The sequence below is a fragment of the Carica papaya genome, chromosome 2 (genome assembly GCF_054855325.1).
Source record: "Carica papaya isolate Zhongbai chromosome 2, ASM5485532v1, whole genome shotgun sequence".
Lineage (NCBI taxonomy): Eukaryota > Viridiplantae > Streptophyta > Magnoliopsida > Brassicales > Caricaceae > Carica > Carica papaya.
In genome coordinates, this window is record NC_142310.1 from 3,827,020 (window position 1) to 3,846,806 (window position 19,787).

General features: G+C 32.3%; 4 protein-coding genes across 5 annotated transcripts; 1 reads left to right on the forward strand and 3 right to left on the reverse strand.

The window, feature by feature from the left end:
- Positions 1-1,372: 1,372 nt before the first annotated feature.
- On the forward strand, positions 1,373-2,361 carry LOC110824712 (RING/U-box superfamily protein). The gene has a single exon (XM_022055236.2). The coding sequence runs from the start codon at positions 1,539-1,541 to the stop codon at positions 2,184-2,186; it is 648 nt and encodes a 215-aa protein (XP_021910928.2). The 5' UTR covers positions 1,373-1,538; the 3' UTR covers positions 2,187-2,361.
- Positions 2,362-10,646: 8,285 nt separating this feature from the next.
- On the reverse strand, positions 10,647-11,845 carry LOC148268679 (uncharacterized). Its single transcript, XM_088212797.1, has one exon. It carries the CDS (start codon positions 11,514-11,516, stop codon positions 10,713-10,715), a length of 804 nt encoding a protein of 267 aa, XP_088068923.1. The 5' UTR covers positions 11,517-11,845; the 3' UTR covers positions 10,647-10,712.
- Positions 11,846-13,391: 1,546 nt separating this feature from the next.
- Positions 13,392-15,079, reverse strand: LOC110819275 (basic helix-loop-helix (bHLH) DNA-binding superfamily protein). Its single transcript, XM_022048405.2, has 2 exons — positions 14,552-15,079; positions 13,392-13,979 (listed from the first exon to the last, which is right to left on the reverse strand). The coding sequence occupies exons 1-2, from the start codon at positions 14,843-14,845 to the stop codon at positions 13,530-13,532; spliced, it is 744 nt and encodes a 247-aa protein (XP_021904097.1). The 5' UTR covers positions 14,846-15,079; the 3' UTR covers positions 13,392-13,529.
- Positions 15,080-17,853: 2,774 nt separating this feature from the next.
- On the reverse strand, positions 17,854-19,437 carry LOC110819393 (uncharacterized). Of its 2 annotated transcripts, XM_088212799.1 has the most exons (3): positions 19,233-19,437; positions 18,404-18,584; positions 17,854-18,250 (listed from the first exon to the last, which is right to left on the reverse strand). In XM_088212799.1, the coding sequence occupies exons 1-3, from the start codon at positions 19,272-19,274 to the stop codon at positions 17,865-17,867; spliced, it is 609 nt and encodes a 202-aa protein (XP_088068925.1). In that variant the 5' UTR covers positions 19,275-19,437; the 3' UTR covers positions 17,854-17,864. The 2 variants fall into 2 exon arrangements, with proteins under 2 accessions (XP_088068925.1, XP_021904255.2); XM_022048563.2 differs by having other exon boundaries at positions 17,854-18,584; positions 19,233-19,423.
- Positions 19,438-19,787: the final 350 nt, after the last annotated feature.

Genomic DNA, 19,787 nt, shown 5'->3' on the forward strand with positions numbered 1-19,787 from the left:
TTGGATTAGAGTATGCTCACTGTATGTCATTTACAGATGTAATAAGATAGGAAACGGAACCAAAACCCCAACCAGTAGGACCATACCTAGGGGAAGCGAATTAACAAGAAGATGGATGCGTAGTGGAAGATACCGAATTGTTCATCCATTTTATGTTTCTGTAGTAAATAGAAACTTTTCTTGGTTCTTTTTTATTTGCTACTTTGACATGATTTAATTGCAAAACGAGTTATGAAGATTGCGTTAGATAAACTTTATGATTGTAATGCATGTAACGTTTGGTTTTGGATGAATTCATGAGTAGGGAGTTTGAGTATGATGTGTATTATGAAACACTTAGGGGTGTTACATAATAATAATAATAAATATTAACAAAAAATAGTTAATTGAATAAATAAGAATACCTCTAAAGACTAAACGGTAAAAGTAACAAAATTATTATTATTATTTTTTTTTATTTTTTTCCTTTAAGAAATAACTAAATGTAAAATAATATAAGTGTCTAAAAATCTATAATTAAATGGGCCATCAAAAATCAGACCCATCTTTAGTTTCTTGTCGATCAAGCCTATTATATATATATATATATATATATATATATAAAAGAATTTAGTGGTCCATAACATTATATACATAATGGGCTCATATATTCTTTTAAACCCAAATGCTTTGAAAGGTTCAAGACGGCGTCGTTTCATGTGGAAAATCAATTGATGATAGTTCATGGATGGACTCAACCGGGTCGTTGTCCCGACCCGAAGTGGTGTTATCCATGTGGCGTACGAGAGCCACGTGGTCAACATCAACGGATGGGATTTTTTAGGGAAAGAGCCAATTGGAAAAGGTTGGTGTTGCTTTCATAAAAATAGTAAGTGTCCTTTCTAGGACCAAAAAAATATCTTAAATAGAATGTTTGATTTTAATTCTTTTTTAAGGAAATAATAATAAATATAGGAAAGTTACATTTATCTAACCTTATAATAGTATACTAGTTCAACGATTCCATTATTTTAGAATTAGATCATTAACCTACTTTTGGATTTCAACTTTGTATATAGTATATTTTTAGGGTAAATTATAAAATTGGTATTTAAAATTTGGCACTTATTACAATTTAATTTTTAAAGTTTTTTATTTATTTATTTTAAACGTACAATTTTATTTTATTTTTTGATTAAAATCTATTTAGATATCTTGATTCCTTGCACTCATATGTTTTTTTTTTTTTTAAAAAGCTCGTATATTTATATGCATATATAAATATATGAATATATATACACATGAGATTAAGAATTAATTTCTTATGGAACGGACATATATATATATACATGTATATATAAACCATCTCATATTCCAACTCCAAAATATCTTCTAAATATAAACCTTCTCCACTATTAGAAGTCTTTCAACCCCCACAAGATTATCCCAGTACGCTACTTATACCTAGTTGCCCCTTCAAATAAAAATCAACCCCCCAAGAAAAGAAGACAACCAAACACAGAAGAAAACTCCTTAAAAATCTTGCTTCTTGACCCGCCATGTCATTCCCATTACCTCCCCGAGTCAACTCAATCGAGTCATCAACAAAATTCTTGTCAGCATCATCGTCTTCGTCTTCTTCTTCTTCTTCGTCCTCACCGTCGACCGAAGACTCGGAACCTTTCCACTGGCACTACACAGAGTTCGACGACAAGAACTTCCAGATCAAAGGCCGCACTCTCTTCTCCGTCCTCGTCCTCTTCTCCGTCGTCCTCCTCGTCACCCTCTTCTTTCTCTACTTCAGGTGGGTCTGTCGTTCCCGCCGGAACTCTCGGCTTTCCGGGCTCGAGCGGAACTTACCTCGTCAGAGTACCTGCCATGCCGGCGGCGGGCTTGACCCCGCCGTCATCCGTGGCTTGCCCGTCGTGCTGCATCACAACCCCTCGTCGCAGACTCAGACTAAGACTCAGCTTCAGTCTCCGACTAGTACTACGATTGCTGCTATTTCTTTGAGTGAGACTCGACAAAACGAGTGCTGTATATGCTTGGGTGTCTTCGAAGATGGCGAAAAGGTTAAAGTTTTGCCTCCTTGTGGCCATTACTACCATTGTGAATGCGTCGATAAGTGGCTCAGTACCGAGTCAAGGTGCCCGCTTTGTCGAGCTTCTCTTCGAGTCGACTCAACCATCTCATTGGTAATACAATAAATTAATCACGACAGAGAAAGCTCATATTTTTTCCCTTAAAATCGAATCTGTAAATTGCATTAATTTTCGTTTAATATATTTTTTTCAATAATTTTTAATTTCTGGGTTTTGTATGTTGTTTTTTTAGCCGAGGAGATGTATAAAAAATAAATAAATAAATAATTTATTAGGACGAGTTATTTTTCATTTTCAGCTTTTTCTGTGACGTGATGTGGCGTTATCTCTGTGTGGACTTTTATCAAACAGATAGATGACGAGCCACTTTAGAAAGAAGGGGGAGTGCTATCATGTACTCGGGTCCATGATTGCCTCCATTAATTTTAATCATTAGATTAGATATAAATTAATCACCCTAATACATAAGATTTCTTTTTTAGTTTTCTATTCTCCTTAAGAAAAAGAGAAAAGCAAGAACAAGTTATGTATATATATTCTCCTTACTTTTCTTTTCTTGTAGGTAAATTTTGGAATAGAGTAAGCTTAAGCTAATTCTTAGTTGCTAATTTAATTAGTAGAATTTAATACGTTCATTAATTATGATACAACTTTTGTTAATGAAAAATTATTTTAAAACAATTATTTCTTTCATTTTGGTTCTCAATTATTGATTTAATTGTTGAATGATTGAAATTACCTAAGAAAATAACTTTGTTGACTTGGTTTCGGGTAAAGAATATTGTATATATATATATATATATATATATATATATATATATATTGCTTAACATGTGTCTCTCATTTATTCTTAAGTTACTTTATAAGATGATGAGAGGGTAAAATATTGTGCCTAGGTTCAATCCAAAATAATTAGCTCAATGAATTCCCGCATTAACCACATAGCAAGATAATTTATTTTATACACAAATCTTAATACCATCTCATTGATTATATAGTGAATGAGGGTAAATGACAAAATCAACTTTAATTGAGATTTGATGTGAAATACAAAAATCCTTCCATTTTAAGATGGGAATAGAAAACTCTTGAATTTACAAAATATTTACATCCTAACCATTAAATTTTTGGATGTTGAAATTACCTCCTACTCTGTGAATACTTTTTTTATTAACATCGATTACTATTTTATAATAATAATAATTTATTTATATGTTTATTTTAAAAAATTATTTTATTTTTTCACTACAAGATAATTGAAATAATATAAAAATAAAAATCTCAACAACAAAAAATACGAGACTAAACAGAACATAAAAGAAAATATAAAACTAAACTGAATATCAACCCTCAATAAGAAATAAAACAAAAATACAATGCAAAAGATAGAAACTCAATTTTTGATACATGAAACAACAACCAAGGAGTTACTTTCTATAATAAGTCTTAAAGAACATGCACTAAGCATTTAGGACTTTAATGTCACAGCCTCTCTAATGGCTAATAACTCTGCGGTGTTAAGATCTTGAACCCCAGTGCATTTGGAATATAAGCAACATTCTCCTCTTAATTTCTAAGACAATTCCTAATGCAAGCTGAAAGTAGTTTCCTACAAACAAACGCATCAACATTGAACTTAAGGTAACCAACATTCGGATGCACCCAAGTATTAGTCTGTATCTATCCTCCCACTTTTTTAACTGCAGTAATGACATGAAAAACTCATTAACAGAGCAGTGACTCAAATATTTGTCAAGATCTCTTAACCACCAAATAAGTCTAATCTTGATAAGGTCAGTCACCTCCTCTGTACAAAAAGTTTTTTTTATAAAAAATCACTTCATTTTTTGCCAACCAAAAGACCACATAACAGAGAAAAAAAAAAGCAACTTAATAATTCTTCTATAAAAAGTTTTACTATCAATAGTGTCCTACGAGATAAGAAGGCTAGTCATAGACTTAAGACATACTTAATATATGTAATAACTAAATTAATTTTAATGTAATTTAAAATTAATTTATAAATATAATTTTTTTTTAATTTTTGAATTTTAATTTAATGTAAAAATGAAGAAAAATAGATAGAGGATGAAATTGAAAATAATTTTGGGGAAAAAATGTGAAAATTTGGATTCTATAGGTATTTTAGAAAAAAAAATCAGAACTCGAGGTCAAAATGCAATTTAAAAAAGTTATGCAACGTAAGACACCCAGTTAGCAGCTCCGACGAACCAGAACACGCCGCATGGTAAGGGATGCTGACGTGGTGCAACGCAGGAGGCCATGCGGGTGATTCGCGTGTCCACGATTGGACGGTCCAGATGCGCTCATGCGCGCACAGACAACCCAAATGCGTTCCCTCCCCAAACGCAATCGAACGGTTAGATTTAAATGTGATCAACGATTTAGATACACTTTCTATTTAAACGAGTTCAGATGGTCCAAATCAGATCGCGATGAACGGTCTAGATTCACTCCCTATTTAATCGCGATCAGACGGTTCAGATCAAACGCGATGGATGGCCCAGATTAAAAGGAGACGAATATAAATAACCCTCTTCATACTAAACCCCTAACTCTAGCTGCTAGACACCCTCGCCGGAGAAGAAGACTCAGCCGCCAGGAAGGGAAGCCGCCACCACCTATCGCTACGCCGGAGCCCCTTCCGACCGCCAAAAGAGGTCAAAATTTTCTCATTTGCTCAGAATTCAATTTTAAACACACTCATGGCCATATCGGAGAAAAAAAATCGGCGGATTGACCGAAAACCGCGAGTAAAGCCCGACGGTACCGCCACGAGAAATTACAAAAACTGCCTACGATGAAGCCCTTTCTGATTCCCGTTCTGTATAATTATTCCATCATTGTAATCACTGTTTTCTTCTCTACAGGTTGACTGAAGCAAAACACCCAACCACATAAGTGAGCCGGTGGAGCCGCTGTACCGGAGGACCCCCCCACCGGTGAGTTTCGATTTTCTATTTTTTTGGGCCAACCGAGACCCCATATGTATTTTCTCGTAGGGATTGATGCAAAACCAGCCGAATTCGGTCGAAAACAGCCGACTTGATGTAAACTACTGTCGCGGGCGGCAGTGCCATCGCCGGAACACAACGGAGCCGCCATGCCAAAATTTCAGAATTGGCCAAAAAGATATCCTGACACTGATTTTAGATTTTTTAGAATATTTGTAGATACTTGTAGAGCGTTTTAATCCCCGAAAAAAAATTCAGGGAACCTAGAGACCGCCAATAGACGCAGTCAATATGTTTAGCATTTCAGGCATTAATTTGATTAAGAATCTCTCACCCTATTCTCTATTATAGAATTAAAGTCAATTTAATAATAATACAGTATTTTGTGCAATTTAAAAAATATCTACAATTAATTACGGGTTACTAATGGAGCCGAAATTTGAAAATTATTCACCGTTGATTCTGTTGATTGATTTTACAGTTTGAATGTATGGTAGTATTTGATTAATCGATTTTTTAGTTTTGAATATATGTATTGTTTATTTTATGTGATTTCGATTGAATTGAAAAACTAGAGATTAAAGGTAAATGGAAAATTGTATGATTTAGTGAATAGATGAAACGATAGCCTTACTAGATATCTTAAGAGATGGTGGACAGACCGGGTACATAGGGAACCCTACTGTGAATATTGCCTCATATCGGACCGGATATCGAGACTTGGTTATTTGACGCTCATACCGGATGGGGTATGGTGACGACCCGTTTTACCTTCATATCAGACGGGGTATCGAGATTTAGTAATTTAAAGTTCATACCGAACGGAGTGTGGAAACAACCCGTTAATTAAAAATATTAAAGGAAAATGTTCACGCATTGTGGGATATCCATATGAACCCCTATGGGTACTAATAGGCTGATAAAATAGAAAATTATTATTACAACTAATTACATATGAAATCATGATATGTGTTATGTTATTGTCTCTATAAGTTATTTTGTAAATCTCGTTACGGTAAGTAGACGGTAAATGATTTTATTATGATAAACGATTTTGCTAAATTAAGAGCTTTATTAGTTGTTTTTATTATTTCTACCAATCTTCATTTCTGTATCGGTTAGTAGCGTGATATTCTTGTTGAACTAGTATAACTCATTCCTTTATTAACCATTTTAAATTAAGAGAATCAGGATCCATAGTCTGATCCACAAGTGAGTTGCGAGTAGGATGCCGATTTTATTTATTTTCTTGTTATTTCTTTAATTTCTCGTATTTATCTCAAAATGATCATTCCCGTAGCCCTACTTGGTACTTTAAGTCATTATGTAAGAAATATAAACTCTAACTATTTATTTCGCTTCTGCACTTAATTCATAATCTATTTCTTTTAAAATTTTCCGGGGTCGTTACAATATATTCCACCAATCAAGACACCTGCATTAAATCCATCATATTTTAGTGCACAAGAGAAATAAGTGAGTAATAATTTCATAAGTAATATTATTAGAAGGACATAGATCTCGCATATCCAACCTATAATGACATTTATAGAGATAGTTCGTCTCTAATAATTGACCATTGATCAACTACTTAGCAAAAGTCTTAACTTTAGAAGGAATTTTAGTTTTTCAAACCACATATTTAGTAGGTTTAACAAAAGCATGAAAATACACTAGCGCCTTCTTGAAAGATTTAACATAATATATCACTTGTTCATCGAATTTTCATATAAGTCTATCATCTTTTACTCTTCTAAGCTTGACTCTTTTAAGAGTTTTCATTGAGTCACTCCATTATTCATATTCCCAAACGAAAATATTCTTCCTGAATTGAATGGATCACAACTAATCCTTAACTTCCTAAAGAACAAAGTCATTAACCACACTATCTCTGTTCACTATATGGCAAAAATTTATTAGAAAATCATCTTTCAAAACAACCTCCCCCAACTCTGTGTCTACTTAAAACCTAATTCTTTTATCATTTCTAACGACAAAAGAAATATCATCGATGAGATTAAAATTACCTTCGATACTCTAGAAACACAACTTTTTAATAATACTAAGCCAATAAGTAAAAGCCCTCTACGAATATTAACTACCGGAACCATCAAATTATGTTTATAGTCACAAGAAAATATGAGATTTAAAAAAAAAAAAATTATTAAGTCTATTATGGTAATTTTATTATTAACAAAGAGATGTAATAATAAGTTTTACAAACTTAATAGTTGAGGTGTAAACTGAATTTAAAAATTTGTGTTTAATCTTAAAAAAATGAAGTAAATTTTGTATATTATACTAAATTCCATATAGATTTTTATAAGTTATCTAATAATAATGAGTGCAACAAAAAAAGTTGAGAATAATCCGGTCCAACTTTTAATTGTCAAGTCACCGCCCTCATGAACCGCCAATCATGAGAAAAAAAGAAAATTAGTGACAAGTTTCCTTTTATTAAACCAATATATTGCTTTTTTTTTTTTCACTTCATCAATAATTTATATATTTCAATAATTAAATAAATCTCAAGTACATATTAATAAAAACACAATTTTTTTTTTAATAAAAACACACATATTACACACATATATTCATAATGAATAGTCATTATATCGTTAATTTTAGAACCCATTTTAAAATCATCCATGGTAAATCAAAACACAATGTATATGTATATATATATATATATATATATATATATATATAAGAGAAAGGGAGTCTAAAATTATTAGAATAAGTAAGGAATCAAGATAACACGCTTTGCTTGGACTTTGTTATGATAATATAAAATATTAAAATGAAATAATTATTGTTTCTTATGTTGGCCAACTACTTAATTAATTAGGTTAAAGTCATGTTTATGACTGATAATGTTTGCCAACTGTTTGATGGATGTCTTATTACAAAGAATCTAATATACAATTTGCTAATCCAAGAATTTAGGATACTAATTATTATATAAACTTCTTTCTTTGTTAAACCTTTTATACGCACACACACACCTATATATATATATGTATGTGTATATATTATATAACTTCTTTCTTTGTTAACCTTTTATATAGTATGTATACACACACGTACTTAGAAATATATGTGTGTGTATATATTGTACACCTTCTTTCTTTGTTAGTCTTTCATATAATACGTATACACACACATGTATTTAGGGTTTTAGAAGACTTATGCTTATAAATTTCAAATATACTTACAACTGGTTTTGATCAAATGATTCTCCTTTCCATTTACTTTCCATTTTGTTAATGTATATGCTGCGTGTTCGTACGAAAGTTGGTAAGACGAATCTTGATAGTTCATATTGAAGAGATCATTTTAGTGGAATTAATTTATATTTTAATATAAAAGCAATTAGATATGATTGGAAAACTCATAGTTTTAGCTTATAATAATTCAAATTATATAATTATATATGTGATTATTTCTGTGAATTACAATAACGATACTCTTGTTCAAGTTTATTGGGTTATTATTTAATTTATAAATTTTATTCATAATTAAATTAATTTTTCTATATCTTTAATTTTATAATTATTTTATTCGTGATAGAGAAAATTCTTTATATGAATTAAAGATGAAATCTTCAAGAAATTAATTAAAATGTTATTTTTATTCAGATTTTAATATAATTTGTATTATGTTCTCATTCTTATCTTATATAACTTGATTTAAATTAAGTTTGACGAAAGATTAAACACAAATAAGCTCAAAAATTAACTACTATTTGTAATTAATATCATAGGTTAATCTTATTGTCAGTAACATCATTATCCAAATTTATAAAACTAAAAAAGATAAACATGAATGTTTTATGCTCTTAATAGCATCATTAAATAATTATTTACTCTTTGGAAAAGTATGTATACATACATATATATATATATATATATATATATGCATTTAAGCCTGTTTCATTTTGGTGATATCAGAGTTGAAGTGTGTTTCCTGCTGGGGAATGAAGATAACAAAATTAATCAATTGCATAGATCTTAAGCAGAGAAATTAATGGCCATGATCAAAACAAAGAATTGTTATTAAATAAATAAAGGAGTTGGTAAGCTGACAATCCACTTCTTTTTGTTGATAACCATGGGCAGAGTGCTTTTGTATGTGTATATTATTATATATGTATTATAATATATATATATATATAATATACTTTTTCATGATAATGGACATCCTTATCATGAATCCATGATTGGCTAATTGAAATTCTAATAATTAATATTAGGTCTGTAATTTAATGTTTGTTTGAACAGAAGAGTGCAGTATCAGTAGGGAGAATATATACAGACCCAACTGTGCATCGATTTCTATTCTGCAATTGAATATAAACTACTCAATATGTATATATATACACACACACACATATATAACAATTGCTTTATTTTCAAGTTTTTGAAAATATATATATGTTAAAGATGAAGAACACTATAATATTAAAAGAAAAAAAAAAGTAAAATAGAGTGCTAAAGATAAAGAAAATTATATTATTAAAGGGAAAATAAATTGAGATATTAGTAAAAAAAAAAAAATGAATTAGGGTATTGATGGGACGTAAATTAAGTTAAATTGATATATTATATCATTTATAATTAATTATTTATTTCATTTTTTTATTCTGAAAATTTTGTACGTATAGATGTATAATATTTAACGAAATATATATTAATTAAAACATTATTTTTAACGACATATATATATATATATATATTATTAGAAATTAACCCATTACCAATCTCATGCCCTTTTTTTCTTTTTTTGGCAATTTGCATAATTTTAATCCAACTTATACAAAGAGTTACTTTGGGTACTAAGTTTTTTCTATTTTTTGGAATGTACAAATTTTAATAATTAGTCTAAAATCATGATAAAACTCAAGTTCTACGGCTAGCTAATGTGTTTAAATAAAATATTTCTATAAAATTTTGTTTTTTTTTTTTTGGGTTTTTGTTTGGTTCACTTAATTGATATAAAAGACTAAAAGTTTAATATTACGAGACACTTCTAGTAATAGAAAGTAGCTTCCAAAGTAATGTGTACAAAACAATTGTCCATGGAAATTAAAGCATCAATCAACTTTTTCATTGCTTAGTTTGAAAAATATGATATAGATGGAGCCATTATTGAAAAGACCTACAAATAATTTACTATGATTTGGTACCTATATAAATACATACATATATATATATATACACACACACATACCTATATATAATATATATATATATAGAGAGAGAGAGAGAAATATAAAATTGGGATTTACTTTAGCAAGAACAATATTTACACGTAATCTATTAAGGAGGATAGAGGGTAGTTCCAAGCTTTGATAAATTATAATTATATACGTGTTAGATATATTAACATAATTCTTATTTTATGATTATTAGGATTTAATTTGATTTTTTTTAGAGAATAACCAAACAAAATTGAAATTTGATTATTGATTAATAATGCATTATATAAATTTATAAGAACTTCTCTTCTCTTCGTTAATTTACTATTTAAGAAACCTAAACTAAATTATAATTATAATTATAAAATAAAATAAAAAAAAACTCATCACCAAATTAACTAATTAATAAAACTTTTCACACTCCCCCTCCCAAAAAAAAAAAAAGGCACCCCATTGTGCTCATTGTGGATCTTTCCGGGTCATGGGCTGGATCCTAGGCCCATAACTAAGTCCAAAATGGGCCTGCCAATTATTATCCATGTAATTTCTAACCTCCTGGGCTATCATCCGTTGCACTATGCTAAGCAAACTCTCTTCCATCTCCACCGTTAATCTCTCCTCTACTTCTTCTTCCTCTTCCTCTTCCTCCTCCTCCTCCTCCTCCTCCTCCTCCTCCTCCTCCTCCTCGGCAGCCAGAGAGACAACTCCTTTTCCTGGAGGCGATAGGCTCAGTGAAGTCTCGGGGCCGTCAAATGCTGGGACACTGCTGTAATCTCCGTGCTCCTGCGGTCCATGCAAGCATTGCCTTTTACTACTGTTGCCGTTCATGACCAATGAGGAGTTCGATCTGGAGTGATTCTGAGTGCCGACGCCTGAGCGTTTCCGGCGAAGCGTGGAGTTCCAGTGATTCTTGATGGCGTTATCGGTGCGGCCAGGGAGAAGGCGGGCGATGGTGGCCCATTTGTTCCCGTGGATGGCGTGGGCGCGGAGGATGACGGCGTCCTCGGTAGGGGTAAAAGGTCGGTGCTGGACGGCGGGATTTAGCTGGTTGCACCACCGGAGGCGGCAGGACTTGCCGGATCTCCCGGGAATCCCGGCGCTTATGACTGTCCAGTTTCTGGCTCCGTGCTCCTCCACCAGCTTCATCAACGCCACATCCTCCGCCGTGCTCCACGACCCCTTCACTTTATCTTCGTCGCTGCTGCCACAGCCTCCGGTACCATTACCGGCGACGACGTCGTTTTCTCTCTTCATCATTATCATCAAAAAGCCAGATCGGATATATATACAAATACACACAGAGAGAATAATCGGAAGAAGAAAAAGGGTTTATTAACTTCCGTGGTTGGAAATTGAAGAGAATAATGGATTTATATGTACATATGAAATTATATAAACTGCAAATTAAGGGGCTCGTTGAAATGAAAAAAAGACATTGAAGAGATGGTTTATAACTTATGACGCGTTTTATTTCGTTTTTATTTTCTGGTTAAGTAATTAATTTGCATGGATTAGTAAAATGGTTGAGTTGAAGTTGAAGGTGGGTGGGAGAGAGAGAGGGAGTTATAAGTTATAACGGACTTTTAAAAATAACGGGTTTTTGTTTAGGGGGATTTTAGTTTTTATTAGTGTTCAACGGATAGTACGGCTTTGAAACTGTGACGGTTAGGTTTCTGTTACCTGTGTTTATCTTAATTCTTTCGAATATTTAAAAAAAAAAAAAAAAAAACAAGAATGTTCACAGTTATTTTTTTTTCCTTCTAAATTTATTTTCTCTTAAAAATATACTATCAATATATATATATATATATATATATAAATACCCACGAGTTAAAATGATGACAAGTGGGTCTTTAGTAATTTGTTAAATTTTAAATTTTAATATAATTATTTATGGATTATCTTAACTTTTTATTAATCAAAAAATATAATCAACTTTTTTGATGAATTATTTTGGTAAATTAGATTATTTTTGGTCTAATTATCAACCATTTTCCTAATAAATTCATATCACAAGTACAAAAAGTCAATTTCCTCCACTCATTAAGCACTAGAATCTAGCTTTTGGTTTGACAGGAATTACTCTATTTTCTCATATTTAATTAATTATATAACTTGGTTAATTTTAAATTAAGGACTAATCACTATGTTTAATTATGGTATGACTTTGTAAGTATTTCGTTTAAATTAATTACTCAATTCTTATTATACAATTAGTTTATGAGTTTTCTGAAAATTTTGCTGAGATTAGCGGGTTGACAAAATTTTCTTATGATTTATTTCTGACAAAAAAGCACCAAAATTTAATTAATTCATTACACAAAATACATTTATTTTTTTAAATAAAAACATAAGATACATTTAGCTATAGATAGAATAGAAATAAAACTAAAATTAAATAAATAATTTCATAATGCTAAGTTCATGTTATATCAGGAAAGAAGATAATTAATTAATTAATAATGGACCTATGGTGATTAAATTATGTTTTATTTTAAAAAATTATGAAATATTTGTGCAAAAAAAATATTTTATTGTATAAATAATGGATTTATTTATTTAAATCAAGATTGGAGATTTTATAGAGATCATGTATAAAGATAGTGTAAGTGTGACAAGGATTTTTTGGTTAATTTTGTTTTAAATTAGTGGAGGATTATCATATTTATAAGGAAGAAAAATAAATAATTATTTTAGGTAAGGCAAAAGTGCGTTTTCTGGTAACCAAATATGTGTCCAATTCTATATTTAGTATCAATTTTATTTTTATTTTATTTTATAAAAAAAAGGTTTAAAAGTATTTCTAAATTAATTTTAACACTTTAGAAATATATATATATATTTTTTATCAATGTATATTCTTCTTTCTTGACACATATATTTAGAATGTTATTTTTAAAATATTACCCAAAAAGTCTAAGTGTATGAATTTAAAATTTTAAAATTTTTTAGTAAGAATTATCTTCAAATTTATACTTAATTCTTGCATCATTTTTTTTTTTAATCTAAATGAATTCTACCATATAATTTTTTGATTTATTTTAAAACATAATTTACATTGATAATATAGATATATATTTGATCTACACTTCACTCTCAAAATAGTAAATAAAGAAAAATTTCAAACTCATACACGGATTCAAGAGCAATTTTTTTCCAATATGCATGTCATATATATAGATGTATCTACTTAATATTTAGTGAAGAAGGGAAAAAGAAAAATTTTGGGGAGAGAATTACGTATGTTGTAGTGTGTACGTATAGGTGGTGGTTTGATCATTGATGAGAGAAATTAGAAGGCAAGAAAAGTCTCTGCCTCTTGCTTCTAATCCGGCAATTTGAAGTTACAGAAGAAGAAGCAATCCTACTGAGAAAAACATTTAAGGACTGTCTAAGAGTACTCATTGACACGCTTCCCTTAGTGGACATCACCAAATTGCTCCTCATTCTTCCTCCAACACTTGATATGTCAGCCCTGACAATGCTCATTTTCAGGCCTTTTAGGACTCGTATTAGCTCGGAAAATACCTCTGGCCGATCATCACAGCAGAGGGTTGCCCTGAAGAAGGCGCTCTCACTGCTCCCCTTTGAATCGGCCGCACAGTCGTCCACAGTCACTTCATCAACTTCTGTTGGGACACTCAGTGCTTTGCTCGCTTCTGTTGCTTTTCTCTTCAGATCCTTCACTTGTTCTATTACGCTCCCTAGCAGAGCTGCCTTGTCCATCTGCAGATTTGGATAATAAAACAAATGAAGATTCGGTTTCTTGATTTGGAAATCGAAGAATCAAACAAATGAAGATTCGGTTTGTTTGGTTTGGGAAATTGAAAAACAAAACAAATCAAGATTCGGTTTCTTGATTTGGAAATCAAAGGTAACGCTATTTTTGAAATAAATTCATAAATTTAGTATTGATTCAAGTGGAAGGCGATGAATTCAAATGCTATTACAATAATGCATTCCAGATTTCCCCAATAAATTTTGCCTAAATTCATGAATTAGACACCACCCGTGATCGCATTTTTTTTAGCTTATTAGAAGAGCAATACCACTGTTGGTAGATCTCATAGATCGAAATTTTCCTTCTTTTAACAAGTTGATCAATGATTTTATGATCCTCCTGGTTTAATCCAGACCTAATAGATGTACAATTCATCTATCATTCGATTGCTAAGGAGCATGTAGGCACCCGAATTGAATTGAGTCGAAGTAAACCAAATGGTTAGGTATTAAATTGAACCAAACTGGGGATTAGTGTAAATTATAGAGTAAGAGAAGAATCATCAGTTTAATTTTACCTTATCAGACTTAGGGATGAGTTTTCTGAGAGTGGCAAGCTGAGCATTGATCCTGTCCCTTCGTCTCTTCTCGGCTTGGCTATGGCTCTTCGACACCGATGCGGCCTTGTCTTCTGCAACTCCTTCGACTGGAATTGACCACGAAGGGCATCCATGGAGCTGGACCGAGTCAGGAGAGGCCGAAACGCAAGGAGGTACCGACCATGGAAATAGACATCGAGACTCACCATCGTTGGAATCTGAGAAATTAGTAAGTTCAGGCCAAGCAGAATGATAAAAGTAAGAATTCTCCATGGATGACAGGTATGCTCTGAAATATAAGAAAGAAGAGCAGTTATCTATGATTGTGTATGTGTATATATATATATATGTTACGCGTATTTTATATATGTAAAAAATTCTTTCTGGGTTTCTTCTAAAACCTAACAAATAACAAGTCTCTGGCTTTTATGAAGGCATCCATCCATAAGCAAAAGAGAGCTTCACTGTTTTATGCACTAATAATTTTGTGATCTTCATTATCTTGATGGTGATTGGTGTGATATGTAGAGACCTTTAATTGGTCAAATGAAAATCTTCTTTGGCGGTATCCGGCTGTCATTTCAATATGAACTTCCTTTTTGACGATTTGTATCAAAGTAATTCATGGCATTTTAAGGATTATAATGAAGCATGGATAAACAAGAAATTAAATTGTGTTTTAGCAGATTATAATGAGAAATTTTGATAATAAGGTAAGTGGGTAGATATAGAACATCAATCTGTTTCATCACAGAAGCATTAGATATTATGAATAATTTTTGAAAAATTTTCTTGTTCCCTGGTGCTTATCCAGTAAGAATTTTTTTTTTTAAAATTTATTATTAAAATTTTAATAAGAAAAATACAATGTAGAAAAGTTAAAACTTAAAATAATAAAAGAGTAACAACATCTTTTTTTTTTCTCTTTTTTCCTGCAGACACAAAAGATGTGGGTGAACCCACAAGCAATTTTTTTTTTTTTTTTTTTTTGCTTTAGTATTGTATTTGCTAATCTCTTTGTCACAATCATTCAACTCTTTTAAGGCAGTACTTTTATTTTTTATTTTTTCTCTCCATCTTTTTTTCTTCTACCCTCCAATATACTGGGTGAATCAGCTTGGCCGAGTTCTTGAATGTAGCCACAGTTACATTCACCACTGTGCCCATTACATGGACTTTCACATTTCAGGTTGAGTTGTATTGCATACTGGGAAATATTTCAATTAGATTTTATATGAAGAATTTAACAATAACATGTTAGTGTTGTGGTTCAGATTTTAATACTTTGTTTGAAAGATACGAGTTAAATTCTTATTTCTACTTAGTCGATCATCGTCAATGTATAATATATTTACAAAATAATAAATTTTATGTTCTTAATAAAATTTAAATTAATAACCTTCAAAGTAAAACACGGGTCATAATGTGGGGCAGCTCTTTAAAGAACTGTTTCTTTAGATAAAATTTTCTTGAATCCACTTAGATTTCCATCTATCAGTACAAAGTCAAGTTGATGCCAAAGTGGCCACTCATTTTTTAATTTTTGGTGGCTTATTTTGTCCAGTTTCATTTGGTTGCATCTGTGCTCAAGAACTATTGAAGTCCTACTGTCCTACGCAAGCAAACAAGAGAACTTCAATTACAATCACCAATTGGTCACTTTGTAGGGTAGGGTCAATAATAATAACAACGACAATAAGATTCAAGGCAGCATTTTCATCTCAACCAACAAAAGAAAAAGGACTATAAAGATTGATACCGAACATTGATCAATCAACCCATTTATACTCCCAAGTTCTCTCTCAGTATCCACTGCTGATAATGATCTCTTTTTTCTTTTTTTTTTTCTTTAATTTTTCCCTTCCAAAACCCATGTTTTGAAGATCAAAAAGGAGGAAAGAAGAAGGGTTCTCCAGATCTTCTCACATAAATCATATATATACATATATATATATATATATATCACAATGAAAATGTGCTAAATCTAGCTACATATTTTCTTAATGAACTTGACTACAAAAGATCTTATCAAACAATCTAACTGCTCAAGTTGGCTTCAACTGTACTCTGGGATGAGCTTTAGAGATTATTAGGATCTTCTACGACATATCGAAACGATTATATGTATCTATACGTGTGTATGGGGTCGATAAAAGTTTACATCCATATAGTAAACAAGCTGCAACCAGAAGGAACTGGGGGGAAGGGAGAGGAGTGAGAGGGAAGGGATAAACCATGAATGAGAAGCAGGCCCAGCATAAGCACATGCTGGCATCACATCATATAATGACTTTTTTTCCATTTACGGTGCATCTCGGTATTCCATTGCTAATTTAAGCAAAGCATGCATCACACGGGAACATTAGAGTATAATTTTTGAACCATAAAATTCAATGATATGATAACAAGATTCCTTGTCTAAGAAGGAAATCAAAAATAGGGATGCCCACCTGATGTAATGTCCAACCACGAGGTAGAGGTAAATGTTAGAATATTGGCGCAAATCATGCTCAAAATTAGGTCATACAAGGATACAAATCAAGTGCACGAAGTAAAGTGAAGAGCCCACCAGTAAACTGTATTCTCGGTGAATTAGCTTAGATGTGTCAAGCACTCTTACTAACATGTTGTCAAAGTAATCATAGAGTAGTTAGGCATCCTGTGTCGAAAAAAAAAGGCTGCAATAAAATCAGACCTAAATCTGATATTGAGAGTTCAGCTACTTGACAGCACAGCAAAACATGATTTATGTGCTCCTTTCAAAAGATATGGCGGCAAGATATACGGAGGCACCGTCTTTCTATATTTTCCATCAAATGGAATCCTACGAAACATCACGACTAATGATCACACGAGTATATGCTTCTACTTTTAAGTATTTTCAAGAACATTTCACTGCAGAAGAGGATAAAGATAAAGTGCAACTGAAGCAGTAAAAGCTTTACCTCTAGGGTTAGTACATGTAAATAGAAGTTCGGTTGAGTAAAGATTCAGCAAAGCCAGACTCAATTCTTCTGATGAAGTAGCCTATGGGAGAGTGGAGTCAGAAGGAATTGAATAGCTTCTATCACATTTATTTGATTAGTTAGGCATAAAATTTCACTGAAGAAAAGCTCTTACAGATAGAACAAATTAAATATCGATATGTACATTCATGTATTTCTGTTGACTGTGAATAGTTTGCAGAAGATAAGCATCAAAGGTACCTCAAGCAAGGATAGGTTTTGATCTTCAATGGAAGTATTGAGGAGGTAGCTCATTAAGAGAATGCAAAATAACACTGCGTTTAACCTCAATATTCATTAAAATGTATTGCACCAACTTTCCAGACTATGTAAGTAGTTGTAAACATTACTGTGCTGATGAAAACAAATGAAAAGGCAATGATGAATAGATCCATCCCTCCAGGAAACTGAAAAGTCAGACCCTGCTTTGGCAATCCACGGTCCCTGTCATCAAACAAGTTCGTAGGAGCTTCTGGGAGGCCAGATCTCTTCTTTCCCTTCTCACTTTCTGTAAGCGCATCCAGCACTTTGTTGCCCGTTGCTGATTTAGATAACTTTGTTTCATTGTAACGGCTGAGAACCCTGGCTGCCCGCAGTCTCTCTCTTGCTGTTAGAGGTGATCTTTTGGCTGTAGATTGCAAGTTCGGAGATTGAACCACCTCCTGCTTTAGATCTGAAGAAACAATAGAACCATTAAGAGCATCAGACGTTTGAGACCCTGACTTGTCCCCAACACTAGTTTGGATCTGACCACTTTGTCCCAGAGAATCAGAAGAGGAGGGCTTAACAGTAGAATCAGAAACAAATTTTGTAGCATCTGCTGTACCCGTATCACCATTCTCGGTGGCAAGACAATCACTATCTGCTATGGAACAAGGTAAGATTAAACTTCTTTTCTTCAAAGGCCTCCTAAGACCATACACCCAGAAGGACGATGCCAATTGGGTAAGCTTTGATGTTGATGCGTTGATTGAATATCTCGAGAAATGATGAGATTTTGCTTGGAACTTTTAACAGAGAAACATTTTGGCAAATAATCAGCATAAGGATAGAAGTCGCCAATATATTCCTAGAGAACATTATGTAAAAGAAGTCACCAAGCTTTCTCACACCAGCACGACACAGCATACAAACAAATAGTCAAGTTCCATCAATTGGGCTCCATAAACATTTATTTCTAGGACCTTGATCCCTCCTTATCATCAACTCATGGTTAGGAAAACTCGTTAAGCCATTAAAGATCAAATACACCCCAAAAGCACCAGCAGCACATGAAGGTCTATACACAGATAAAATGTCCTAACAAAATTTCACTAAGGAGGCGTGAATTGGCGCACTTATTGTCATAAAAACTCAAATAGAAAGAAAATCTACGTTAACAAGCTGAATTTAGCAAAAATCCCTCTCCTTGTGATCCAAAATTTAGTTAATTACTTATCGAGTATTGTTTCAGCTCAAGAACATCTAATATTTTCAGATTATATAGTAATTACAGGAAAATAATAAGTTAATAAAGGCTGATAAAACTCGAAACAAAGAGACATTAGCTACTTGAGCTGACAATAACAGAGTACTAGTAGATTTTATTTTTTGGAAAAAAAAAAATAAGCAAAAAATAAATAGAAACCACCATTTCTATGAGACCAGAAACTCACCGTGGAATTTAAGGCGACGATTGAATTCAGAGAAATCGCCATTTTTATTATTGTGGATTCTTCAGGGGCCGAACATGCAGGAAGCGGGGGGGACGGGTAAGAGAATCTAAGCCTGCGGGGTTTGTGGCAAGGAAGTGAACCACAACGGAGAAGATGAAATATCTGTTTCAATGTCCACAGCCCCTTATGGCGCGTGGTTCCGACGCGGGAGCCTTTTCCGTACGGTTCCTGTGTATATAGCCGTAAACACGGGCTTTAAATTTTGGTCTTGTTCAGCATGTTTAAGTCCTCTACTTTGCTCACACCGGTAACTACTACTCATGAGTTAAATTTACTTCTTCCTTGGACACTTTCTTCCTTAAATCGCTAAAATTATCGTAAGAAAAAAAAAATGTCTCTTCGTGTTATTTACCTTCATTAGTAGGTTTTCCATTAGTTAGCGGATTGGAAATTTGTAAAAAGGGATGATAAAGTTGATGTTAGCAGAGAATCCAGTAAGAAGCCAGGAAAGGAGGAGAAAAATTATATTGACGCAGTAACTACGGTATCATAACT